The sequence below is a fragment of the Agelaius phoeniceus genome, chromosome 1 (genome assembly GCF_051311805.1).
Source record: "Agelaius phoeniceus isolate bAgePho1 chromosome 1, bAgePho1.hap1, whole genome shotgun sequence".
NCBI lineage: Eukaryota > Metazoa > Chordata > Aves > Passeriformes > Icteridae > Agelaius > Agelaius phoeniceus.
Genome location: NC_135265.1, coordinates 68,989,498 through 69,017,279, shown reverse-complemented (window position 1 = coordinate 69,017,279; position 27,782 = coordinate 68,989,498). Strand labels below are relative to the sequence as shown.

General features: G+C 40.0%; 1 protein-coding gene across 18 annotated transcripts in view; it reads left to right on the top strand.

Moving 5' to 3' along the window:
- FARS2 (phenylalanyl-tRNA synthetase 2, mitochondrial) overlaps positions 1–27,782 on the top strand; it is a 231,007-nt gene that overhangs the window by 141,805 nt on the left and 61,420 nt on the right. For 16 of the 18 annotated variants that reach the window (XR_013182985.1, XM_077181170.1, XM_054636948.2 and 13 more), the window contains one exon: positions 12,899–13,050. The exons of 1 other annotated variant lie outside the window; for it this stretch is intronic. Coding sequence is in view for 15 of the 17 variants with exons in the window: in XM_077181170.1 (XP_077037285.1) it covers positions 12,899–13,050 (152 nt within the window). In the remaining 2 variants the exon portion in view is untranslated. Of the gene's footprint in view, positions 1–2,443; positions 2,580–3,107; positions 3,283–12,898; positions 13,051–27,782 lie in introns of those variants that run through there. One more of the 18 variants, XR_013182996.1, reaches the window with a different exon arrangement.

Sequence of the window (27,782 nt, the reverse complement as noted above, 5' to 3'; positions counted from 1 at the left end):
TTTGAAAGATCAACAAGTATGAGGGACCACAAAAATTATGACCACAAGCCATCAAAGCTAGTTTCTAAAGTACTATCATCAGTTTTGAGATGAGTGTGGGGGACTTCCAGTTCTGCGTCTGGATTTGTGAAACAGTGTGTCAGAACCCTGACCCATGACAAAGGCTGTACTGAGATGATATTCACAGAACCACAGAATATCCTGAGCTGGAAGGGACCCACAAGGAGCATCACAGTCCAGCTCCTGGCCTTCCACAGGGCTACCCAAGAATTGCACCATGTGCCTGAGAGCATATTACTGAAACTCTTGGTAAGCATAAGCACTGACAAGGGATGTGGTTCCCAGCAATCTAGCTGCTGCCCTCTGAGCTAATACCAATGATGCAGATTTTCTCACATACCCTGTTTCCATCCCTCCACCCACCCACTGCAATCTAGTCTCACTGATAGCCTCCCATTGAACCTGAACAAATCAGCAATGGTTTAATTCCTCTCTGCTTGTACTTTTCTAAGTAAATAAAATGAATAAATAAAAAATGTCAATAGCCCTTTCTGCCTAGATTAGTTGGTGGTATTTATCTTATGTACTATGTTGTCTGCTGAAGTACCAAAGGGCAAAGTAAATCCATTTAATCCATTTAGCAGCCACCTTGGTAACAGTTGGATGTACAGACAAGCCTATGACATTCATTAGCAAAACCACCACTCTCTTCCACCTATGTTCCTTGAAAATACTTTAAGTATGTCTATGTTGTTTTCACAGTCTTAGAATAGTTGAAAACTCTCCTGTTCACCTCTGTTGACTTGTCCCATCCCAATAGTACATTTAGTTTAGATTTAGCTGGTGGTGACTTGAAGCAAAATAGCTGATTTGAGCTGTTCTTTTTTTAATGGTAAGGAGTTTCTGCTTTGTACACAACTGTCACAGCTGGAATTTATTTTGAGTGGTTGGAGTATGTGTGGATATGTATATATATGTTTAGAAAGCAAAAATATTTCATCCTTACTTTGTTGTCTATGCAAACACACTCTTTACATTACACCAGTACGTTTTTTATGTCATGGCAGGTAACTCCAGAACCTGGATGTAATTTTGTGTTTCCTATAGATTTTCAATTATGTGAGAGGTCCAGGGCTTTACTAATAAGCTTAGCAACTGCCACGGGGGATTTTGGAAGCTAGCTTTGTGGGATACCAGTGTATCCACCTGGCAGATGTCCTCTCTTTTGACTGCAGATCCAGAGACAGCAGCTGAGACTTTTCTTCATTTGAAGGGTTTTGGTGGGTTTGGGCTGTTTGTTACCTCCTCCCAGAGCCTTGTTTCTCACAGTGTTAGGATGAGAAGCATAGTTTTTTTTTTTTTTGTTTTGTTTCCCAAGTGCTCATGTTCCCATGTGCTGTTCTGCTCGGCTGTTCCACATGTACCACAGGAGCTACTTTTGTGGCTACTCTGTGAGATGAATCAGGGAGCTTTTTCCTCTGCAGTTCCTTAAAGCTGTATCAGTTCCCTGATTCACTTCTCAGTGTTGCTTCATGCCTTCAGCACAACTGATGAGACAGCACTTTCGTTTTTGGAGGCAGTATAGAAGGTGAGGGGTGAATATAACCAGCAGGTGTGTCCTCAGTACTACTGAAAGACATTCCCAGTAAATGAGAACAGGGACTTCCTGGTCCCCACCAGGGACTTCCTTCCAATTTGTTTTTAAACAAAAAGAAGCTACTGTAGCCTTGACTGCATTTTGTCTGCACCACTTCTGTGTCATGTAGATAAAAAATGATTTTGCAGTTATGAATGCTGCTGCACTGATTAGAACCATTTTACTGCTGATGTCTTTTTTTCCTAAGCAGAAGCCAATGCACGCTAGTCAAAGTACACCTGATACTATCTAAATTATTACTTAGCAAAAACTGCAATAAGCTTCAAAAAGCTTATGTTACAGTGGTTGGCTCTGATCTCTAAACCCCATATATTTGCAATTTGACTGGCTGAGGCTCTTTGAAACAAATAGCTCACAAATGAGTAATTCCGCTGCTGAATATATCAACCGATCTTTATTGCATCCCAAATGATGGAGTATAATGGTTATACAAAGTGCTTAAATAAGCCATGCAGTAATTTCCAGCAGTGATATATATGCTGAAACCCGCATTAAATTAATATTAGGTGAGGGAGTAAACCTGGAAATCTAAAGTAACAATAGATTTTGCATAGGTTGCTGGAAGCTATGATAACCAGCTGCTAGTGGTTTTGACAGAAGTCCACTTATGTTCAGAGCTTTCAGTTTGTTGTCTACAAAAGTATGCAGCTAGTCAGGAGGGTAACCCTTACACATTTCCAATGGTTTTCCAATATTGGTTTAATTTAAACTGTGAGTAATAGAATTCTGGTCTTTGGCCCTGACCTGAGAAGTGACTCAATAATTCTGTTTTCCATGCTGTTTCAGTTGTAGTTGTCTTGCACCTCCTGCCTTGGCATCTCTTCTCCAAACTGCCTTAGGGTGGAAAGTTCTTCAGGACAGGAATTAGCATTTTGTGCTCTGTCTGCCTAATGGAACCCTGGTTTCTGGCTGGCAGCCCTAGGTAATTGCCACAATCTGAATATGTGCATGCTATAGCAGGGCTAAATACATTTTTTTGAGTATATATTATGCAATATACATCTGTTTAAAATGTGTCCAAGCACACACTGTGTATGTGTCTTCAGAGATACAGGTGTGTGCTGGTGTGCACACACAACCACAGAAATATAAAGGGGAAAAAAAAAGAAATCTCAAAACTATTAGGAAATAAGCTCTTATTCATTTTTCCAGAGTTAGCTAAAAAGATGGGAGTTGTCATACGTGAGTTTATTTGATAGTTCTTTTAACACTGGTGCCAATGTTTTACATGTAAAATATACACCTTCCAAAGAGCTTTTGATAAAGTGATCTTTAAAATCATGCCTAAGCCTCTACAGTCATCATCTGTAGCATGATTAGACCTTGCAGCTGAGCTGTGGAGTGTCCCTAGGAAATGAGGGCTGGGAAGAGCAATCTCTGTATGTGTGTATGCATGAACAGAAGCACCTTTTGAAGTACATGGTGTTAATAAAAAACCCCTGATTTTCAGCTACCACTTCTCTGATCAGAATATGAATTAGGCTACAGAGAATAGCCAAACAACAGAAGGCACAGTTGGGAAGAACTGTATTATTCTTATCATACCAATCCTCAATTTCATTCATCTTGCTACTGTGAGAGACACATGAACCACTGCAGTGACAGCCTAAACCAAAATGTGACAAGTAAGTGATGCTTTGGGGTGCATGTGCTGCAGAGGATTTGGCTATGTGGTTTTAGAAAAATTAATAATGGAAAGAAATCCCCTCTTTTGAGGATTGATTACATCCTCCTGCCTGTGCAGAAGTGCATATGCAATCCAATAATCCAATTTGCATAATTATTCCCACATGTAACCTGTTCTCCTAAATCAGCAGGAGTGAACCATTTTCTGATTCTTGTAAAATTAGGAAAGGCAATAAAGAAATATCTGTTCTGCACCAAGATTCTGCTTGTAGAGATTTAAATGTTCTTTACATTTTGTCATTGCACACTGAAATGCTTAGTGTACTTTTTGTACCTTTTTGTGCTTGGTCTGTTCTCTGCTTAGGGCTTCTCTGTAGTTTTTTCTTTCTAAGTGTTGTTAATCTTTAGCAGGAGTATAGCTTTAGGAACACTCAGGGTCTGTCTGGGAGAAAAAAATTAAAGAGTTTTGTCCCTCTTCTGAGTAATGGACAAGTAGAGCCTTTCATTTCAGTTTCTCTCTAGCTTACTTACTGTCGTTTAAAGTTTTAGCTTGCTACACTACTTTGGTGTTTTATTGTGAGTTTTGAACTTCAGAGGTTGTAATTTTGTGAATTTAGAACTTAAGTGGGGAGGTAGGTTGAAGGATGTGAAGTTGGCTAATCTGGAAACTAAAAATGCTGGATTTTGCCAAGAGTCATAGAATCATATAATCCTTATGTGGCAGCAGCTCTCTGGCCACAGAGAGCAACAGATGACTTTCCCAGGCATTTTCCTGGGGAAGGCTGTGAGAAGATCAGAGAAAAGAATGAGAAACAATTCTTACCTCCACTTGCTGCATCTGTTGTTGTGCATGTGTGGAATGTGTTATGGAGATTGTTTACTAAAGGGTGATTTCTTAATTGGACAGTGGATGTTGTTTGGATGGATTGACCAGTTAGGTCAAAGCTGTATTGGACTGTCTGTAAGGGTTACAAGTTTTTTAATAGTATAGTATAGTATGGTAGAATAAAGCAATTGATCAGCCTTCTGCAATCATGGAGTCAATGCTAATTATTACCCAGCTGGGGGTCTGCAGTGACATCCTTAGGGTTGGAAAAGACCTCTTAGATCACCAAGACCACTGTTATGCTATCATCATCATCATATTCCCTACTAAGCCATATCCCCAGGTGACACATACACTTCCAGGGACAGTGATTTTACCACTTCCCTGGGCAGCCTCTTCCTCTGCCACTTGGGCAGTTTTCCCAAGACAAGAAGGAAACCCAGCTGTATCAGTGGTACTGGAAGTTATAAAAATATTTCAAAACCACCAGTAACTTGCCTAGGTAAATTTCTGTACATGGTGAGATGGTGCAGATTAGCTCTGGGAAGTGTAGAAAAATAATTCTTTTGTAATATAGTAATGTCCAGGGCATTATCTGAAGTTATAGCCAAGAGATATGAAGTGTCATTGCTGATGTATTGGAAATCTGTGTGTTTTTTAGGAAGGAGAAAGAAAAAGAAGAATAAATTGATAGGTGGGAAGGAGGAGTTTTTCAGGTGTTGCATGTGCCTGTAAGATTCACAATGCCAGCTTACTTTGGTGTAAGTCACATTCAAGTGTTCTGGAGATTCTGCAATTTAAACATAACTCTCTGGAATGTTGCACTTAATGAGCAGAAAAGGAAATACAGTCAACACTGTTTTATATGAGGTTTTTCGTCTAAGCCAAAATAAAATATTGGGTGCACTTTGTTTCCATTGTTATGCTATGTGATTGGGAGAAGTACATCTTCGTATTGCTGCAGACTCTTTCCAAATACTCACATTGTTTATTTAGATATAACTCTTCTATATGAATTGTTGATGAGTACAGTATTTTACTCCACTGAGCTATTTATCTCAGCATTATTATTAAGCATAATGAGAAAAAATATACAAGCCAAACCATCAGAAAGAAGGAAACCTGACTTCTGAGTATGGCAAACACCAAATGCCTGCAGCAACCAAAGCCTTCTGCAGGAATTGCAGGTGCTCAGCACTGCTGAAGAGAAAATTCTCTTAGTATCTTCTGAGAAGTTTGGTTTCTGCTGACTTATACCAGCTTATTACCTGTTCCTGGCAGGCATGGCAGGTATTTTTAGAGAAGTGCAGGACACATATGTTTTTTTATTCAGTGACATTTTGTTTTCTGAGGTTTGTATCTTCTCTTCTTTTTACCCTTGCCTGTGATTTTGCCTGTGGCATGGGATATTTGGGTAGGAAGAGCAGGCAGAATATGGACAGCCCATGCAAAAGGCAGTCATAAGTGTTAATTACTAGTTTTGGTGTGAGAATCCACTTTGCCATTTTGGTGATTCAAAATCACTGGATTCCTTTCCCAGGATAGCAGCTTGCTTGTTTTCTATTGAAGACATCACAACAGAGTAAGGATTGTGCCATCAGTTCCACTTGGTGTCACATGAGTTCTGTGGTAGCAACTGCTCAAATGGAAAAGTGATAACAGAAAAAGCATTTCTTGTTTTTTAGTTGTTTTGCAGTGATCCATCTATGATTGAGATGGGGGAAATGAGCACCATGAAGCCAACTAGCTTGGTAGGCCATGAGCTAGGGGCCTGGGAAAGAAGCATGAGGAAAATGCATTATTTTTCCACTGTGGACATAGAACTGCTGAAGGAAAATGTCAGGCTAATTGCTTCTTCACCCTGATGCTTTCAAAAGGGGTTTGTAAGGAGCTGTGATGTGGAAGTGAGTAGTAGAGAACCATCCCTTTTGGTGGTTCTCCCTGTGAGTCCTACTTTGTTCTATGGAAATGAGAAGTCATTTTTGCCTCATTAAACACAGAGCATGGAGTCCATCACTGGTATTTAGGAATAATTTATACTTATCCTTTGGTGTTTTTTATAATCAGATCACAAGAAGCAAGGCATATCCAAATGCCCAAGGGAACAGGTATCTGGGAATATCTCTGCTGTGTACACTGTAACATCCTTGCTTTTAATAAGATTAGGTCAATACCCTCGTCTTCTTTATGTCTTTCCTGACTTTTTTTTCAATTCCCCACTTATCATTTAGAATCATAACCCTTTCAGTGGCAATACAAGGGCTCTTTTGTGTCTGGAAATCTTCTCAAAAGCCATACCTTATTTCTTGGCTTTCTGACCACAGGTCAGTTTAAAATGCATATTTGCACTCAGAGAAGTATATTGTGACTTTAAACTTGACACATTTTTCATTACAAATTTAAACAAGCTTGACTTTAAAGTTACTGCATTTTAATAAAATGTAAGAACACAGTGTCCCTTTCCAGTGGGGCCACAGAGGCTGAGTAATCAGCATTATTTTTGGGTGAATGTGTGTAAAGGAAAGCATTCTACTCCCTCATTCTACCACAGCACCAGGCCTGTTGTGCATTTTTTCTGCTGCTTGGAAAATGTGGAGCTTATCAATGAAGTTTAATCTCTTCACTGGCTGTTACAGGTCTTAATTTTTTCATATTAGGTACTGACTTTCCTTTGTCAGGCAGATTCCTCTATATGAGTGGTAACTTTTAGCATGCAAGAAAGGTTGCACTTGCTCCTGTGCATGTGCACATGTGTGTGCATTTATTTTGTGTCTTAAGGGGGTTTACCTGAGGAAAGGTGCTTGATAAGCATTGAAAAAGGTGACTAAGTGGGATGATACGGAGAGCTACCTGGTGACTGCTTAGGAAGAATATAAGCAATTCAACTCTTTTTTGCTTTCCACCTTCAGGGAACCTGGAATGGGGCTCAAGAAAAAAATTGTTATCTCCAACATGACCCTGTAGGGTGTAGTTTAGGTGGGAAGGGGACAGAGCTGTCACAGTGACATGCATGGCATGAAGAGAGCGACCTGATCCACAGGTTTGTGTCATCTCACACTGAAGGCTGAGACTTAGCTAGGAAGACAAGTCTGTAGCCCCAGGGCACCTCCCTGTTCAACTTGGATGTAGAATGTCAGAACCACAGGATGAGTCAAGTTGGAAGGCACCCCAGCAGGTTGTCTGGTCCAATCTCCCTGCTCAAACAGTCTTGTCCCAGAGCACATGGGACAGGATTGCATCTGGATCATTCTTGAATATCTCCATGTACAAAGAAAACCTCCTCCACTCAGAATGGTCCATGTACAAGCAGAGTTCCTGAAATCCATGGAGCACTTGATGTTCCCATGAGCATATGGTGTTCCCTGTACCTGTATGTGAGCTTTTCAAAGTTAAGAACTCTGTTGGGGTGAGCAGATTGGTGTCTAAAAAGGGCTGATCATACTTCTGTGTTCATTCACTGAAAGGCTCAGAGCATCAGTGGATGCTAACATGCTTCTGTCACTCCCTGCAGGAGTGCATTGATCCCAGACTAGTCCATTTGCTTTGGTTTTAAGAGCTTAATCACAAAATATATTTTATATCTGCTTATCAGACATTATGGTAGTTGTCCGTTGAAATTTAATTTCCTCCTTTGAAGATGTGTTTGTGTTTACACGTAAAAATGTATATATATATGTGTGTGTGTGTGTATACATGTATGAATATATAGAACTTGCTATATATATCTAAGGAAAAAATCAATTTGGTAAGAAGGGTATATATATAAAACTTTTAATAATGGGGAACATTGTGACTAAATTTTAAGCCACAGCAGCCAAGAAATTCGAAATTATGTTCCCTGCAGCAACTGTAATTTGTCTACACTGGTCATAAATACGGAAGTGTAAATCTAGGAGCATACACACTAATACAGGAAACTTCGTTATGTGCATGGGGGTTAAGTTACTGCTGTAAATTTGCAAATTTTAATTTCATGCCTGTTACGTGTTTAAATTTCCTATGATAACACTGAATTAATGTAGTTTCACCATGGAATATATTAAGAAAGGCTTAGTTATTACAGGACTGTAGTTTTCATTTTGATGAGAATATGATGTTGCATTAAAACTGTGTAGTTTATGTAGATATTTCTCCAAAACATGAGCAAGACAGGACTGTTAAAGCTTAGCAGCCACGATGCTGCTAAGTCTCATATTTTTCTGACTTAGACTGGTGATGGCAGTAAAGCATGGCTGACTTTTTAATAGCCTGGCTGCCGTGGAATTGCTAACCCAGTTTCTGGTGCGTGTTGTCGTTAACCTTGCATTTGTGTCGCCACTGTCAAAATACAAGTACAGCTTTTCCTCTGCTGTGTTTGTCACTCGTTTGTTTTGTCCCATCTGCAGCTGGCAGCCAGGAAGGAATGGAGTGAGCAGCCACAGCACAAAACTTCTCCTGTCCCCTTGCCTTGTTGCACCCATCTGGGGGAAATGGCTTTTCTTCCTATTACAAATATTTGTGGAAAGTGCTGGTGTCCATCCTGTTTGGGACTCTGTGCTAAAGACACTTCACAGCCTTGTTTGGGTTATTCACTGGCACTGGCTGTGCATTATTGCCAGCTGTTTTTACTGTAGCTTACTGTAGCTTGGGAGGTTCTGCCCTCAGAAAGAAGTTTTCTCTCTCTTACCACTGTGAGGTATTTGGATCCAGCCTAGCTGATGATCCTTTGCCATGTGTGGATGAACAGATACCACTCTTATGGTGACCACTTGATTCCTGCTGCCAAAGCATCCAGAGTAGTGGCCTGGTGTGGCAACATACACAGAGCCCAAGTATTTCCAATTTTATGTTGACAAATGAGTTCTGATGGGATCCGGTTGCTGCTTAAGACAGCTGCCCCCCAATAACTCGAGCTGCTGCAATTCTTCATTCAGCACATCCAGTGAGAGGGACTATTTTCAGCTGGCTACAGCAGGCTGTGAGCTGCAGTGGTGAAGAAACAGGCAGATGTTTGTTTTATCAGCTGCTGCAGGGGAAATAATCTCAGAAAAGCAGAGCAGAGCAGTAGAGATGAAGAATTCCCTAAACTATCACCAACCCATATGAAAGACTAACAGCCCTGTGTTTTTAGTGGCACACTCCTCAGATGTAGGCATAGGCAAGGCAGGCTGGCAGAGCAGGTTATAGCACTGGTGTCCAACTACCCATTTCTATACTAAAATTAGCATCCTGAGAGGGAAAAGCTTGCAGGTTTAGGAAATACTTGACTTATTTAGTAGTCAGAGAAAGAACTTTGACTAATGACTAGGAAACATATAACATGACTAGGAAACATACATCAGAGAAAGAACTTTGACTAATGACTAGAAAACATATATCATATATAACATGTGGATCACCATAAACTTCCATTTTATTATTTAAAGAAATTATAGTAATTCAGAACTCCTAAATGCTTTCACTTTGGGTGATTGAAAAATGTGGTGTCATTTATTATTTCCAATATTTCCTACAAGATGGGTTCAGTGGAGTCCTATAGATAGTGTTATTTCTGGGAAAGCATTTGTTTTCTGAGGCTGTCGAAAAATAGTGATAGTGTGCTGAAGTGTTTGAAACAGAAAGTGAACAGAATGTTTAAAGTAGCACTGTGGTGTCAAAACTTTGATGGAACCAAAAGGAGGGGTGCAGGGATGTCTGTGCATCAGCAGTGCTTACTGACACTTTGCCAGTGCCCTGCAGCAGCACTCTGCAGGTGGGATCAGTTCTGCCATTTCCTAAACCTCTTTTCAGTTCCTCAAAAACCTAAGGGAGTGATCAGGGCATGAAGCAGGAACAGCAGGGCTTCCAGGCTCGGGTGGTGTGCTAGGGTTCAGCCAACACACAGCCTGCAGAACCAGATGTGTCCTGGTAGCTTCTCCAGACATTGTTTTGGAGGACTCCTGAGCCATGAAGAGAATGTAGCTGGAAGTGGTGGCTGGAGACAACAACAGAGTAGAAGATTTCGTGGAAGAACATATTTCTCTCGAGGGGAGCCTTTGAAATGTCTGTAAATTCATAACAAATGGTCTCCAGGGTTGGCATTTGCCTTGAACTTGAAAAAGGACCAAAGTCAATGGACTTTGGACCAGTCTGCTGTTATAGAGCAGGAGAGTTAAGAATGGCAAAGCGGTCCGTTGGACCACAGCATGTATTTGCTGGAGTGCCTGAATGCAAATTTAGGAACTTCATTTTAGCATGCCAATTGGGGACTCTTTAGTAGCCTATTCGCATTTTAGGTGTAGCTAATAAACTATGATGTGACTCATGGAGCTCTACAGCAAACAGATCGATACATTTGAGAGCTAGGAATTTTATCCTTATACTAACTTTGGTGTTGATATAGGACTTACTGCAATGATATTGACTGCAGCCAGGTGGTGAAGGGACAATATAATATGGGATTATTGCCTTGCCTTTTACCATAAAAGATTTTTCTGTATTACAAGGCTCTGAGAAAAGGTTAGTAGCTAATAATAAAAAGTTATGCTTATGTTATGTTTTACGCATTTGTCCTTTCAGTCTTTGTAACACAAGCATACACACACAAAATTACAACAATTCTCTATCCACACTGGTGACACTGGAGAGAAAAAGCTGCACACACAGAGAAAATGAATTCCTGCCAAAACCAGCAATAACAAAAGCATCTCTATGTTACTGCTTCCCATGGACAGGCCATCTCTGGGGAGCAGGGCCCCATCACATGTGATGGCTACCTGGGAAAATAAACACCATCACTCCGCATATCCCTTCTTCCCACTTTATATACTGAGCAGGTTGTTGTAGGGTGAAATATCCCTTTGGTCATTTGGGATCACCTGTCCCAGCTGTGTCTCCTCCCAGATTCTCCAGCTTTCTTGCCAGTGTGTCAATACAGAAAGCAGGAAAGGTTCTGGCTCTGTGCAAATACTGCCCAGCAATAACAAAAGCATCTCTATGTTACCAACCGTGTGTTCAGCACAAATCCAAAACACAGCCCCATGCTTGCCCCTGTGAAGAAAATGAATTCCTGCCAAAACCAGCACAGGACATTTCTGAGTTACCTGGACATGAAATTAGTTTTCTTTATTGTCCTTGTACCTGTGTGAATGAAAGTAGGTGCTTTGATCATGCTAAGGCTCATGAGCCACATCTTCTGGTTGATTAAATATCCTGAACTGTGAGTGCAGTGCATTTTGTATTAGTCCCACCAAGCTTTGAAGGGTGTTCAGTATATTCCTGAACTATAGCAGTGGTAAATAAAAGTGGTGGATAGGAATGAGGTGAGACTATAGGGGTCTACTGCAGGATCATAACTTTATTTACACTAACACATGTATCAAGTTGTTGTCTGAGGAGTATCTCCAGCATCTGCAGCTGCAACTTTTGTAGAGCAGAGACATTTGCATTTCATTCATTAGTGTTTTATCAAAAGCTCTTTTGCAATGGATTTGTTGTGCAAGTTTCCTTTTTTTAATTTGATGTACAGGATATGAATTCATTTGACAAGTTTATTCCTTTAACAAGTTCAATAATCATTTGCGATTCGCAATTTTATTTGCTGGGGGTGTTATTAATTTAAAACTGGCACTGTATTCCTTATCAGATATTTATTGACTGGTTTATACTCTACAGAACAGTATTTGAGTAAATCAGAATGCTGTAAACTTGCCTTATTAACAGGTTTATTGCTTTAGCAGGTACTCACTTAAGTTTCCACTGCTCCATCATAAAACATTCCCAGACATGGAATACATTTTGGGTGAGATATTATATTGTATAGACCAAGGTGTACGCATGGATTCTCTTGTATATATAAAGAAAATAATACAATAAATGTTTTCTCCTGCAGACTCCAACTATCTTGTGCAAAAGTACTTTTTCCAACTGCAGAGAATTAATGCAAGGCAGAAGTAAGATACTGTATGACCTATAGGTCATGAAAGGAGAACGTTACCATTTTCTGTTGTTCAAAGGGTGAAACATCTCACCAAAGGTGAGATCTGAAACCCACAGAGTCCTGGGAAGTTTCATCAAAACTAAAAAGTTAATGATCTGGTTTCATTTATCTTTCTATTCCCATTTTTACAAATAGCAAGTTACACTATCTGCCCACTCTGTGTGGGCAGCAAAGGTTCCCCTTTGTGTTTAAAAGCCTACTGTGGTACTTGTGGAATGAATAACTATATTAACAGCCATACCTTTTGTGTTGTTGTAGATGTCTACAAAAACCACCAGAAAGTGAACTGATCCCTCTTTTTAAGCCAAAGTGTGTTTCTTATTAAAACATTTTAACAAGAAGTTGCCCGTTTATGACTGTTAAAAATTCAACAGTAAAAATAATAAATATGTTGTGTAATATAAGAGTTGTATAATATGCATACAGATTTTATACCTGAATGTGAGAAGAAGTTTTGAATATGCAAAAAGTCTGGAAAATGCTTTTAAAAAGTGCAATTCTACCCAGTGAAAAACTACCTGACATTATCTCTTCCTTCTAAGCAGCTCTGTTGCAAAAGTGTGTTCAGAGTCATAAATCTGATTTTAGCAAACAAAACCAAGATTTTTCTTATGAATGAAAAAACCAAAGTTGTTATGAGGGGATCTTTAAAAGACATTTCCTAGTATAAAATCTTCCATCTCAGTCATTTATGAGGTCAGTTTGCCCTTCAAAGACAATTTCAAAAAGCCTCTAAACTGTGTACTTTGTGTGTTATGTAAGTTCAGAACAGCTGTAGATATAGTTATCAAGTCCAACCATGTATAAAGGTATGTTTTTAAATTTCTTTTAGCCACTCAGCCGATATCCACCTTTGATCAATGACATCTCCTTCTGGCTGCCTTCTGAGACTTACTCTCAGAATGATTTCTATGATTTGGTTCGAACCATTGGTGGAGACTTGATAGAAAAGGTTGTCCTGCTGGATGAATTTTCCCATCCAAAGTAAGTGAAAATTTTAACACCTTTTTCCTGTGGTCATAGTATAAATATTTTGTGACTATTTTAGTTCTGTATACCAAGAAGTTCTTGATTCTTACAATATTTGCACATTTCATTTTTTAGCTCCAAAACTTTCCTGCAGCAAAAAAAAAAAAAACAACCAACTTTTTATTTAAAAGAAATACTACCTAATTTTCAGTTTTCCACTAGTACTGAACTTCTGGTATTCAGACTCCCCCAGTGCTTTGTGCTCAGGATTTGACAGCAACAGTGAACAACTGCCTTCCTCAATACATCTGGTAGTGCGTGACACTCCTGTCCGGAGCGTGTCTGACATTCTAGTCCCGCTCTTTGCTAAGTGAATGAAGTTTGTCTCCTTGTTCTCTTCCTTTCTTCTTCTAGTCTTGACACACTAGTAGACCTTTACTATAATGTCAGTGTTAATAATGGTTTGTTGTAGAATGCCGTTGTTGGTGTTCAACTGTGAGGAAAAAAAAAAAGACCTTGTTCATTTCTTTCTGACACTTATTTATATGCTGTTGAACAATCTCTCAGGTTTCAGAACATTATATGGGTATTGCAGCACTGACATGACCAGGGAGTGCACAGGGTATTTGTCCAACTGGTAATAACAGTTGCCTCAAAAGCAGACAAGTATCAGCTATTACATATGTACTGTTTTTCAATTTGCTGTTTCCAAATCAAGAAATAAAAAAGCTGCTGGCTATCTAGCTTTCTAAAACTGAGGTTTAAAATAATTTGTCTTGAGACTTTAAAGTGCTGTAGGAAGGCAAATAATAAACCTTTTTTGAAGATAATAGGAAAATGTTTCATGCTGTTCTCCAACACCTATAGATTTTTTATTTTCTGCTTTCTACATCCAGGTATTTAACTCTATTGTTCTTTTGGATTTGGTATGTGATGCAGGCCAGATGAATTGATTATTCTGTGGCCTAGTTTTCATGGCATTACAGTGGATTTTTATTTTCTGAGGGTTTTTTCCTTTTTACCCTTTTTGTGTAGTATTATATGAGACTGTTTGTGCTATATGAAGAAACAGAAATGGAAATGAAATTTGTGTGGGCATCTTAAAGCTTTGAGTCATTAATTCTTGAGTCTTTCTCACATGCAAATCATGCAAAAGGATCTTAACTTACTCAAGATGGTGTGTGCAGAAGAGGAATACGGGTTAGGATAAGATAATGAGTACTTTTCATTGTAAAGAACAGAATATATCTTTCACGGAAATTGGGAAACAAATTTATTGCAAGTATGGGTAACTTCTTATTGTCACTTGGAGTGCACCATAGTATCAGTTAGCACAAGGACGTGGACATTGAAGGCTCTGCACACAGATCCTGCTGTCTTCTATCATGATGGTTCTGAAACAGTAGAATCAACATTTTTGGTAAAAACTGGGTTGTTGAACCCCATTCTGGAACTGGTCCTTCCATTCATTCATGCCAGAAGTTTATTGTATGTGCTCAGTACTCATTGCCACTTTTTGCCTACATTCTCCTCAGTGATACCTAACCAGCAATTATCTTCTTTGTGACATCATCTCTTGGGGGAAAATCCTATGTGTAGTGCAAGCAGCTCTTCCAAGTCTGTAAGTTTGGAGAAATCTTGTTCCCTGCTTCCTCAAACAATGGCAGTATTATTCTGTGATTACTCTAAGCATCTTACTGGGGAAATCCACATACGCTCTGGCAGCCTGCCAGCAGCACTGCATCAGTCATGGCTCAACTCACAGATTATGCTTCTCTTCTTTGCTGAGAACATTGGCTTCCATACTAGTAGAGTGGTGAGGTAGGGACAGCATTCACTACTCTGGTTTTCTACTATGTGTGTTTTCTCCTTTGATATGCTTTCACACATGCAGAACATATTCCAGGGATGACAGTTGTTCCTCCTCAAGGAATACACCTCTGGTTCCCTCTGTGGCTTCTGCAAATAGAAGGGAAGATTGATTGCTCACAGAGAATTGTCACACAGATTTAGGACCTTTACTAGTTTTGTTCTCTAAACCATTTAAACCTCACTCAGCAGACATCCAAATATGTTTTGACACTTTAAGGAGGAAAAATTTCTCACCTTTACATCTGAAGAATTTGAGAGGTGACACTAATGGATTGTTGGTAAGTGATGTTGTAGTCCTCTTGGTTTTTTCACGTGCAACAACAGTAAAAGAAATCTTTTCAAATGTCCCATTAAAAATCAAGAATTCCAAGGAGATTATCTACTGCATTAAGAAGGAATCATAAATGAAGACTTTCATAATGGTTACTTTGCCATTTCTTTGTAGAACAGGATGTGAGCAGATATGTAACTTTTGAGAATTGATGATGTAAGCCACATCAGCAATTTTGTTTGATTTTTAAAGGCCTTGGAAGACTGATGTTTTGAAAAGAGTTTTCTACTTAGTCTTAATTCCTAGATAATCATCTTGTTATGGGAATGATACAGTGGTTTCTTTAATTCAGTGTTGCAGAAAAGCCTCTGGGCACAGAAATTAACATAAGAGATCCTCAGCGTTGCTATGGATCTGTATGTTACAGATCTAGGTACTTGTAATCATTATCTTGAATTTTTAGTGAATCTGCTGTGGAGGATGGGAGAAAAGTGTCTAGGACTAGAAAAACTGCAGTACTGATGTTTTGAATGTTAGTTACTTACAAGCAGCTTATTAAGTTGTGCTTGTATTTAATCACTTCTAGAATTTAAAATTCTAGATTTTTTTCTAATCCAGATTAGATTTTAAAAATACCAGTTTCATGAGGATTTAGGACATTTGATAGTCACATTTTCCTTCTTAAACTGCTTTTCTTAGTTATTGGACTATAAAGATCTGAAGGTAGAAAATGTTATACAAATAAAACTAATTTATAACACAAAAAGAGGTCTTTAAATGAAGATCCTTTATAGAGGCTGCCTGTGTAATACTGTGTAGTTGCCTTTTCTGTGGTTCAGAAACCTTTCAAGATTTCACTGGACTTTGGATTGATACCCATTCTGCAGTACATTGCAGTTATGGTGTGTATTAGCAGTGAAAATGTATTTCTCTACAGGGAAAAGAAAGTGGGGGCAGGAAAGAGCATGGGACAAGTAATTGTTTAAGCAAGGAAGAGATGCCTGAAATCAAGTAAATCCTGATTATCTGCTTTGTAAGGTAATAATATTGAGACAACTTTTAGGGAAGCGCAGGCAATTTAAAGATACAGCAGAAAGAAAGGAATCTCATTGCTGAAAAGCACAAATTTAGGAGAATGCCAAGTTTCTGTACCGGAGTAATTAAGAACTGTTCCAGCCTAAATGTGTCCTAGGTAAACTTAACTGAGCAAAATCAAAACACAGCACTGAGGTAAACAGAGTAATGTGTGATGTGTCACACAGTCAGGGTTTAACCTCATCCAAGATGAATAATGCAAAACATGGATGCAGCACACCTGTTACTCAGGTATATAAAGAGTCAGCAGCATGTGTGAAGGAAAAGTTGTGACTTTTTTAAGTGCCAAGGAAACTGAGCGAAACTGTGGTGGTTTTGGCAAGAACAGGAGCAGGCCATCTGTAAGAAAAGCAGAGAAGTGTCTCTTTGCAATGAGCAAAACATTTTCCATCTGTGTATTGCATGTCCATCCTGTGTATTGCAGCTATTTTTGCTTGATGCATTAGCTTCAAACAGTTAGACTTTCATACATTTGGGTAGTAAAATGCATTTTTCCATGTATGATGTGTGAAGTGAGTTCACTGTGACTTGCCTGGAGTTGTCAGATGCCCCATGAGCCATGTAACCAGCTACTGGAAGGCAGTGGCACTGTTTTTGCCACCTGACTGAATTATTTCTTTCAAATCCTTGGAGATCTTTAAGGACCTTTAAGCATTGCTGTGCAAATACACAATGAGTGAGGATTTGTAGCTGACATTTTCCCCCTTGGAACATTTTAGTGAACAAACATTTGCAAAAAAAAAATTATTTTGGGCTATTGATACTAAAAGAAGAAAGGGGTGTTTCCCTTACTTTTTGCAATGGCTGTTTTATCCTCCATATCTTTACATTTAGGCCTTCTACTACTCAACTTGTCTAAGCTGTCTAATCAGTATGAATGACCTTCAGAAATTAAATCAGAAAGTAATCTCTTTTTCAGCAGTCAAGACTTCTCCAGTTTTGGATAGGAAACAGATTTCACAGGAAAAAAGAAAGGGTGGCTGAATGGCAGTCAAAAGGTAGAAGGGTCTCTGCCTGCTATGAATAAGAAGATCAATGCAGAGAATCCCAGGAAGAGGGATTTACATTCCTTCATTCATACAGTTTTGGTGACATTCCGATAAATACTGTGGCTGCACACGTGCAGAATTTCAGGCATGGTAATTAAAGCATATCTGGACAAAGTAATAGAGGAAGTACTGGTTAATCACACCTGGTAGAATATGTGATAGAACTGGCACAAGACATTTGTGACCCACTTTGTCCTTGATGAAGAGGACAGAGAGAGAGATAGGAGTCCAGGGGTGAGAACTCGTCCCCTAAAACGCAGCACCAAAGACAGAATACAGAAATGCTGAGGTTGTTTATCTTTGCTTTCAGCAAGACCTGCAAGTGTGTTTTCCAGTTTAGCATGCCATGTTTCTCTTGTGTAAGGTATCTTGTGTAATCCCATGACATGTGACAGCCTCACATCTTCATTCTGAAGATGTATTTTCTGCATTTTGCTGTAAAGTTATTTTCCTGTTGGTATTTCAAAGTTAGTTTCTAATTTTTCGGTTTTGTTAGAAATATAAGGGAAGTAAGGAAAGATATGGCTCCACAACTTCCTTTGCAAGGAAGATACATAGGTAGACTGAAAAAGTTATACAAAATTGTAATCTAGACATGCACTGTGTCCTCAGTGTTACTTAAGAGGTAAATTTTTAATCAGAGCAACTAAAAATATTCTGAAAAGGCAGAGTGGAGACAGTAAGGGGGAAAAATTGATTTGCTGTGTTTTGACGGCTATGCTGTTAAAAATATAAGGGGAATAGGTAAGAAAGGATTTATTCTTGCCTTTGAGTCAATTACTTGCACATTTGTGGGGTGAGATCTGCACATTTGTCACAGTCTGTTAAATGAAGTGAGAGGAAATGTATTGGCTGCTGTGAAGGAGGAAGGTGGGTGCACTGTAGCACCATCTTTAGAGATTTTGGGAGTACTCAGATGACCTGTGTCTCTTCTTTTCCAAACAGTAAAAGGAAGAGATCTGACAGCAAAGAGTCAGATCTTGTTGACTGCTGTGTTGTGTCAATGCATGCCCCTAGCTCCTTGTTAGTGTATAGAAAATACAATGTAAGAATATCACTTTCCACCAGATGCCAGATTTTGCACTTTTCTTATCTACATGGAGATATAATCAAATACTTTTAGGTCTGGTTTATTCATTAAAGCTGGCTTGGTTTTGTCTTGCTTCTGGAATAGGTGAATTAAGCAGAATAATTCTTAAGTGCTTCTTACTGCTAGTATTACGCAAATTAAAACAATCAAGTCAGTCCCCAAACACCTTGTTGTTCTTCAGCCTGAGCACTTTACAATTTGCTGAGGGATTCTTTGTGATTACCTTTAACTGCTGAATTGGCAAAGTCCCAGCAGCAGCTTCTCTGCAGAGAAAAACAACCCAGAAGCTGCATTTGACAGTAGCTAGCAGAGAATTGGTTTTCAATTAATGAAAAATGTTCTCCAGCTCTGTGTTTTTTTTCCCCTGCATTTGGTCACATGAATGCCAGACTATAACATTTTTGAAATAGATTAACTAGATTAAATAGATTCATGGAAGTATCTGTCAGAGGATTCTCATTCACTTCTGAGCCTTTCTTCAGTTGTCACAGCAGAGCATGACCACATAGTGGTTAGTTAAAACACTACAGTAGGACCCCCAGTCTATCTTCTCTCTTTTCCCTTTCTTGTCCTGACCAGGATCAATGCCACCTGTTTTTTCTTCAGAATAAGAACCTTTTCTGACCTTCCTGCTGCAGTCATGCTGATGGCAAGGTTGTCTACATGTGTTGGAGCAATGCCAAGCACAAATACAGGCTGGGCAGAGAATGGCTTGAGGGCAGCCCTGCAGAGAAAGGGTGTTGGTTGATGAGAAGATTTTGGGTGTTGGTTGCTCCACACGTCACGGCACCGTGCACTTGCAGCCCAGAAAGCCAATTGTATCCTGGGCTGCATCCAAAGCAGGATGGCCAGCAGGGAGGGAGGGGATTCTGCCCTCTATTCTGCCCTTGTGGGACCCCACCTGGAATGCTGCATCCAGCTCTGGGTCCCAACATAAGAAAGACGTGGATCTGTAGTAGCAAGTCCAGAGAAAGCCACAGACTTGCTCAGAGGTCTGGAGCACCTCTCCTATGAAGACAGGCTGAGAGAGTTGGGGTTGTTCAGCCTGGGGAAGAGAAGACTCCAGGGAGATCTCAGAGCACCTTTCAATACCTAAAGGGGGCCTGCAGGAGAGCTGGAGAGGGACTTCTTATAAGGGCATGTAGTAACAGGACATGGGGTAATGGCTTTAAACTGAGAGAGGCTAGGTTTAGACTAGAAAGAAATTCTTTGCTATAAGGGTGGTGAGGCACTGGAACAGGTTGCCCAGAGAAGTTGTGGATGCCCCATTCTGAGAGACTGGACTGTTAATGGTTAATGACTCAAACAATCGACCACTTCCCCCAGGTGCAGAGGGACTGTACAGACCCATCACAGGAGGCTACAGCTGGGTGTTGAACAAGATAAAGGAAGGGGCTGATAAGAGGCAAATCCTTGGAAGCAGGGAAAATGCTTTTTATCATGCCAAAGTTCTTACACAAGTGCCTCAGCTGTGAAAAATCCCTTCTAGAGTAGTATCAGGACATTTATACATAGCTTGAGGGTATTCATCCCTGCTGATGTGCTATAATTGCTGTAATATTTCATAAGGTGTCATAAGGTGTCATAAAAGGCTGAAGGTGTCATAAACCATCAAACACTCCTGAAGTGTCCTCTGATCCAAAGTATTGCATCATCCAGTGTAAAACTCCAGCTCTCCACTCCAGGGGAGGTACCTGGGTGTTCCCACCTGATCCTGAGTGAATAAAGCCACTGGACTTTGTTTTGTGGGCTTCCCCACCTCTGGTAGAGGGGACTGTTCCCACTGAGAAGATCAGAAGAGGACCAATGGGATGCCATCAGCATCCACAATGGTGGGGTGTTTTTTTTAATCTCTGTTAATCTCTTTCTCCTCCCTCTCCCCCCACCCTTTTCTATTTATTTGTCTCTCCCTTTCTCCCTCACAGTTACTGTTAAAAATCTGTACTATTGACTATAGCATATGGTGTTGTTTGCTCCTTAATTCAGGTAGAAACATCTCTCTAATAATTTTAACAACCATATTTTAACACCATTCCTGGAAATATTCAAGCCCAGGTTGAATGGGGCTTTGAGCAACCTAGTCTAGTGGAAGATGTCCCTGCCCATGGCAGGTAGTTGGGAACTAGATAATATTAAAATTCCTTCCAACTCAAATCATTCAATGATAGTTTTATGATTCTTTTGCCTTGTGGGCTTCAGCTTAGGAGATGTGTGTGTTATGAAGTTTGGGCACATTTCACTATGTAAATGTGTGTATCAGGCATTCTCTGTGCCCCAGACCAGCCCAACAGCCAGTGCTGTTTGATTGATTCACAGAGTGGCCTCAGCTACTCTTTGGGCTCTTCTTCTTTGCTGCCTTTTTCTCCCTAGAACAGCAGCTGTGTAGAAATAGCAGCTCCATTCTGACAGCAGCCCCTGCTTGGAGGTGGTCAGGGACTTTCTGGCCAAATTAATTTAGAGTAAACACTGGGCTGCTCAGAAAGAGATGCTTTATGAAGACATACAGGTTCTGTTCATGGCCCAGCAGAGCTGAGATAAGCTCTCAGGTGATAAGGTTTTCATCCTGACTGCCTAAAGGAAATTTAAAGGAGCCAGGAGTTGCACTCCATGTCAGTAACTCCAAGGTAACCCTGCCATCCTGATTGATCTATGGCTTCAGCAGATCTTGCACTCCCTGCTTTATAGCAGTCATGATGCCCTGCTGTTCTTCACCAGGACTGAGACTGTTGGAGTTCAGCTTTCCCATATATTCTGTACAGTGGCAAGGACGTTCATGGAGCCCAAAGCACCCATCTGCTGGGGTTTGGTTTTTTGGTGGTTTTTTTGGTTGTTTCTTTTTGTTTTGTTTTGTTTTTTGTTTTGTTTTGTTTTGGGGTTTTTTTGTTGTTTTGGGGGTTTTTTGTTTGGGTTTGGTTTTTTTTAGGAAACAGGACTGAGAAGCTTTTAATTCTTCCTTTTCCTCCCCAGCAAAACATTCCTGATTGAAATGAATATAGAGAATCAATTGAGTAAATATGTACATATATATGCACACCCTTGTTCCAGCTTTTTTGTAGTACGAAATAGGGGGAAGTCAGAGACAGCAAAAATGAGCATGCACTTCCATAGTACAAGCTAGAAAGTATTGATATGGAAGCAGACCTTTTCAGTGTTTGATATGGAAGCAGACCTTTTCAGTGCTGCATTTGTTATCTGTATATGTGCAGACTTGGAATCTGTCTGCATACTTCTGTTAAGCACCCTTTTCAAAGTCTTTTAACTGCTTGGCCTTACAGCTTTTGAATTCCAGTGTGGATTCAGTTACTTAATTCCTTTGGGTTGCTTTTACAGTCCCCCCAGATAGCAGTTCCCTATCCAAATCCAAGTGTCATGAAGAACTATGAGAGGAATGAGGCGTGGGGAAGTCCTTCCTGTAGAAAAAGCAAGCACTTGAACTATTCTAAAAAAAACCAAAAACCAAAAAACCACCAAAACAATGTAAAATTTTTTGCTTTATACAAAAATCAAGTGAGTTCTGTGACTTATGTCTTTTTACACAGCTTGTGACTGCTAGTTCAGATCTCTGATGCCAGTGTTTATTTGAAGACCATCTAATTGTGGAAGAATAAAAAAAGGAAAAATCAGCTGACCATGACAGACAGATTCTACTTTGTTTGCTGTCCTCAGTGTTCAGACAGGCACCATGCAAATAGCTGTTCTTAATGGGTTCCTATTGAAGTCTGAGGTTTCCTTCAAACCACTGTATTCAAATCAATTGTGGAGGGAGACAGTGTTCTGCTGTACCATCCCTGGCTCTCCAGAGTCTTCACTGAGAGAATTGTCTTAACTAACTAGAAATAATTTACTATAAATGAGCATCAGTAGGAGTCCCATTATTCTTTGGTGGGAGGCTGGTGGCTAACACACAGGCTTGTGGGAGGATTAGTATTCAAGGAAGGAAAAGATGAAGTAACCACAGGTTCCCATTAGAGGGTGGGGAGAAACACAGCCCTGAAGTGTGATGTATCACTGGTGATATTCCATAGGAAATGTAATCACCCTTCCCGGTAATAATAGAGGGAAACTTAAGTACATGAGCAACACAGAAGACAAGCATCAAACCCCTTACGTGTTCAGGCAGATGCCAAGGACAGACTTGCTGTATAGAAAAGGGATTGCTGGAGTCACAATGAATCATTTCTAAGAGGCAGCTCAGCTGAAGAGCCTTAACCTTTCTTCATCATGTCAACCTGAAGTCAGCCATTCACCACCAGCCGTTCTCAGATGCAGCCCAGAAATCTTTGCCACAATTCCCAGAGCACTTCACAGCAGGTGTCACAGGAATTAGCACGGTGATTTATTGACAAGCAGTGGGACGGTGAAAAATGGCTCAAGGAGTCAGCTGCCACAGGATGCACAAGGGAGAGCAATAGGCTCATGAGTTCCTCTGAGTTCAGAGAAATCCTAGTGAATTGCTGACCTTGTAAAACAGATGTGGAGGCTAGTCCTGTGCAGAACTGTTTGTCCTGGTCTGCAGTGGTGAGCATACTAAAGTTTGAGAAGCATTGTGATGGATGTATGTCAGAGAGAGAAAGCTTTTGTAATCACATTTGTTAGATGGTGAGTATTGTCCCTCTCTACTCACTGAAATTGTTTTCTCTGCCTGTGCCAGTGCTCTGGCTGTCTGCTGTTGCCTGTGATGCTCTGGGCTCTGCTCTGCTGTCTAAGGGTGGGATTCCATACCCTTCCCTTCTTGTCTTGGTCTCTATCCCTGCCCCATTCATTCTCCCACAATAACAGTACAGTCTAGGAAGTTAAGGTAGAGCAGTCCTGTCAAGGCCACCAGTGATGGATGACAACACTGCAGGCTGAGAATTCCTGCAAAGGAATATGGGTGAGGGACAGGAATGTGTTCTGGCTGGGTGTCAGTTCTGTATCTGAAAGTCATTTTTCTTTAATACAGTAGGTGTATCCTTCATGTAACTTTGGTCCCTCTCTTCCTAAATCAGCTTTTAAATGAATGTTAGTGTACAAGTATGGCATGTTTGTTTTCTGCAGTGTCCGAGCAGTGTGGAGAAACAACACATCCGTAGCACATCCCGAGCTCTCTAAGATTGTCTTCAATTCTTGACTAGAGATCTGCATGGGAAGGTAGAGATGGCTCTGTTTGCTCATGGCTTACAACAATCTTTGTGGCCACAGAAAGTGGCCACAGCACCAAGGCAGCCCCCCCCCAGCACACTTTCCTTGGGGTGATGAAGGTCATGGCTGTCCTCTGTGTGCTGGGAATTGCATGTGTGTGATGCCTGCACATATTTGCACTCACCACAAAGCCTTTCTCAGAACTGTTGAGTGGGATAACAAGGTGGCCTGGCCCCTAATTCTTAGACTAGATTCAGCTAAACATACATTCTATAAAGCTGCCAGGATAGGAGATGGAAGGAAAAAGTCCTTATATGATTCCTAGTACTGCATGGAAGAGTGATGGTCATAGCACTAAATAATTAATCCTAGTTTTTTTAAATTTCATGGATCCAGAAGATATATTTTTGTAGGGATAAATAAAGCCCTAAAGCTAGGAAGAATTTTCTTAAGCTGAATCAAAGCATTATGTAGCTCAAAGGTTGCTTATCTCCATACTGGGAATGTCAACATTTAGGCTGAGGAAACAAGGCTTTCTTTAATTTCAGAACAAAAAAAAAATGTCAGGATTCCTAAAGCAGATCACAGTATCTTCCCATTGTTTTTGTGTTTGATGGATATTTTATCTTAACCTACCAGTTAATTTTAAATAATTCATTTTTAAAAATTGCAGCCAGCATCCTTGTGTCTGGGTAAACTGAAGGGAAATTCATGGTCCTGCACACCCCATAAGGTCTGTATATTATAGCGGTGGACCTGAGCTGAAAAAAATACTTCTGGATGGTGACTGCTGCCATACCAAATTCTTACAGAATTTGGGTTTCTGCCCCAGTTCTCCCAAATGCTGTCTGATAACATTAATATTAAAATGAACACCATGCAACTGATCTATTATTTATCAGGCATCACACAGAAATGCAAGGGAAGGGCGCCTTTTAAAAATCATTCTGAGGATGAAGAAAAGATTTATGTTTAGTATTTTCATGCCTATTAATACATATGTGGGACAGATGAATAGTAAGGAAATGAATTACTCTTCATTCTTTGTGAATGAACACCAGAAATGAGAGAGATGAGGACTGATTCTTGTGGGGTTTTTTTATTACTTTGATATATGAAGGACTCATGGTTCTCAGCTGAGATATTGCCACCCTCATCCTGTGGCCCAGCAACACAGACTGAAGTATTTAGTGACACATCTGACAAGCCACAAAGGAATTTTAACAGTTTAGGTCAGAACGTTGCTTTCAGCTGTGCTGGGGAGATGGGATGTGCATTGGGAAAGTGAAGCTCAACTAGGATGGTGCAGCAGATCCAAGTTATTCTTGAAGTCAATGGCTAGGTTCAATTACACAAAGCCAAGTGTTTAATTGTGTCACATAGGCAGATCTTTTTTTTAGGGTCTGCTAATGTAGATATTCTTTGGTTTGGCTTTATAAAATGAGTCCTTATTTTCAGGGCTTCTAAATGTTAGCAGCTCCCACTGAAATTACTGGGTACTGTGGGAACTCATTTTCATTGTAATTAGGAATAAAAAGAAGCATCCACAGGGAAATAATGTGTGTGCACACATTCTGTGATAACCAAGTAGCCAAAGGTGCTTCATGTTTGATGGGCAAGAACTAAAATCTGTGACTGGTCAGACTCTCAAATGGAGGAAATGCTATGCTCAGTCCTGAAGAACTCTTGTTTGTTGACCCCAGCTGTGTTTCCATAGTGTACAGCCAACAGAGAGCAGCAGCACCTTAGAGAGATGCTGCAATTATGGCTATTAGTTTTAATTGAAGAACTGTGTCCTTAACTCAAACCTTACAGGTAATTTATTAAGGTCATTAAAGAAGGTGTACACTGAAGTAATGTCTTGCAGAGCACAACAGTAGAAAGAAAAATACCATACTGGGCGAAAAGGTTATGTGTTTTAAACTCTATGTTATAGATTGTAAATCAAAAAGCCCCATGCAACCTGTAATCCATGGTAAGTTACTATTCCAGTGTATTAGTGTGTTCCAATATATTCCACCAGTTCCACATGAACAGACCTTTTTGGTGCTGGAAAACACGACTACTAAAAAAAGTAGACTTGAAAATAAAATATGCTGTTAGCAAGCCACCTGTAAGTGATATTGGAAAAGATTATATAATACATTTGGAGCACTTAACTTTCTTCACAATCAAGGTTGGCACAAGATGAGCCTCCTGAATGTCATCCCAAAGAATTCTTTTTTTTGAAAATGCATTCCTAAATTCTCAACAATTTATTATTCTTTTTCCTGCTTATAATGGGGAATTTTCAATATTGGGGAAAGGGATAATATTAGTTCTTGAAGAACTTCTCTTCTTTGTGTGACACGGAAACTCCCTGTGGCTTTCAGTGAAGCTGACAGTGCGACAAATGCAAAATCAGGACCTCAGATCTCCTTCCAAAGTCCACTGAAGTCAGTAGAAGCCATCCCATTGACTTATGTGGGGTTAGGATCAGGCCCCTTGTGGTTTCCTTGCTCATTAAAACCCAGTCTGTCTACAGAAAGCACAGAGTAATTTTTCTTCCGGGAACCTGGACTTTATTGCCAATGAATTTGGTTCTCCATTAAGAAATACGATGACTGGGGTTAAAAATTCTCTTGTTATTCAGGAGAGAGATGTTGATGTTTGCTCAGTAAAGTGGTAGTTAATAATGAGATTTGCATTACAGTTGCATTCAGAAGTCCTTCCAGTTTTCTGGTATTTTGGAACTACAGGAGGCACCTAGATGTTGTAGGAATACACTTATACTATGCTTAGCCACATTTTAATGCATTGTGAAAACTGCTCAACTCTGACTGAAACATCAATCATCGCCAACTTTACTAAGGACAAATGAAAATATAGATTTATTATGAAATATTCTAATACTGCAACACCAGACCAGTCAAGCATAGAAGGTAAAAGAGCAGCTGAAGCTGTAACTAAGAATGTGGGGTTTTCCTTACATATGGTAACATCAACACTTGCAAGCATGGGGCTAGGAAGGAAGGGATGGAGGAGGTAACCAGCCACTGCTGACTTTGCCAAGTTGGACTTTGTGTTGCAAGCACACCCTGGTTTACCTGGTTTATATTCGTTCACCATGTTGTTTGGTTTTCTGTTCACCATGGGCAGGCATTTGGGTGCTGGGAGGACTATCAGCTTTTCCATTACTGAAGGATAAAGAATGACCCCTTCACAAAGAATCATATTACATTGTGGGGAGCCTGTCTTAAAAAGAAACATAATTGCTTTGGAAAAGCATCAGTGAGTTTCCTTGAGTAGCGTCAGAAAGATGCAATCAGGGTGTTCTTGAGTTTGCCTGTAGTTTGTTCCTGTGTCTCAAAAAAAAAAATTCTGAAATTATTAACTTTTACATTAAACTAAAAGATGTAATGACAGAATGGAAAATAAACTCTCAGGTGACTAAAAAGACTAAAAAGTGAAGGCCAGTTTGCCTAAGCATTATTAAGCACTGCAACTGAGATGACAAAAAATTTACCTTCACTGCAGAAGTTTGACTGCTCTAATCAAGGCTGCTTGATACCAGGCATGCCTTAAAGGATGCACACATGATTTCCAGGTGGAACATCTGTCATGAAGCTCACACCTGTTGCCACAGGTTGCCACAGACAGTTCTGGTAGCAGAAAGTGGAGTGCTGGAGTGATCTGATGAGTGTCCCTCTAGCTGGGTACCATGTAGCCAGCAGTAGCACAACTAGGATGCTACAGAGCGTGGTGCATGAAATCCTTCCCTGAACTGTTAGGGAATGATGCCTCTGTTACAGAACAACTCCCTAATCCCTGTCTGTTACTGTTTGCTTATAGTGGAGTGGCAGGGACTGTTCATATACAAAACCAATTGCAGTTTAATCCTCTTGGTTCTTGTCATCACTAGTATTTTGTGGCATTGAGTCCTAAAAGTTATCCACCCATTCTTTTTAAAGTATCAATTTGAAAAGTGATTTACTTCTGTTTGACTTTGTAGTAGGAGGGCAAGGAAAAAATACTTCTTAATTAACTTTCATCATACTGTGTGTATTTATTTAGTCCTGTTGTTCTTTAAGATAAACAGCCCTGATCTTGCCAGTCCTTCCTAATTCAGTCATCTTTCTTGACTAATAACTTTTGCTGTCTTACTCAAGGACCCTTTATTATCTCCATATATTTTTTAGATGTGGAGGTCAGAGTGAGCTGGTATCCATGGCATTGACTTTTATGCTGGCTTTTATGCTTTCATGTTATA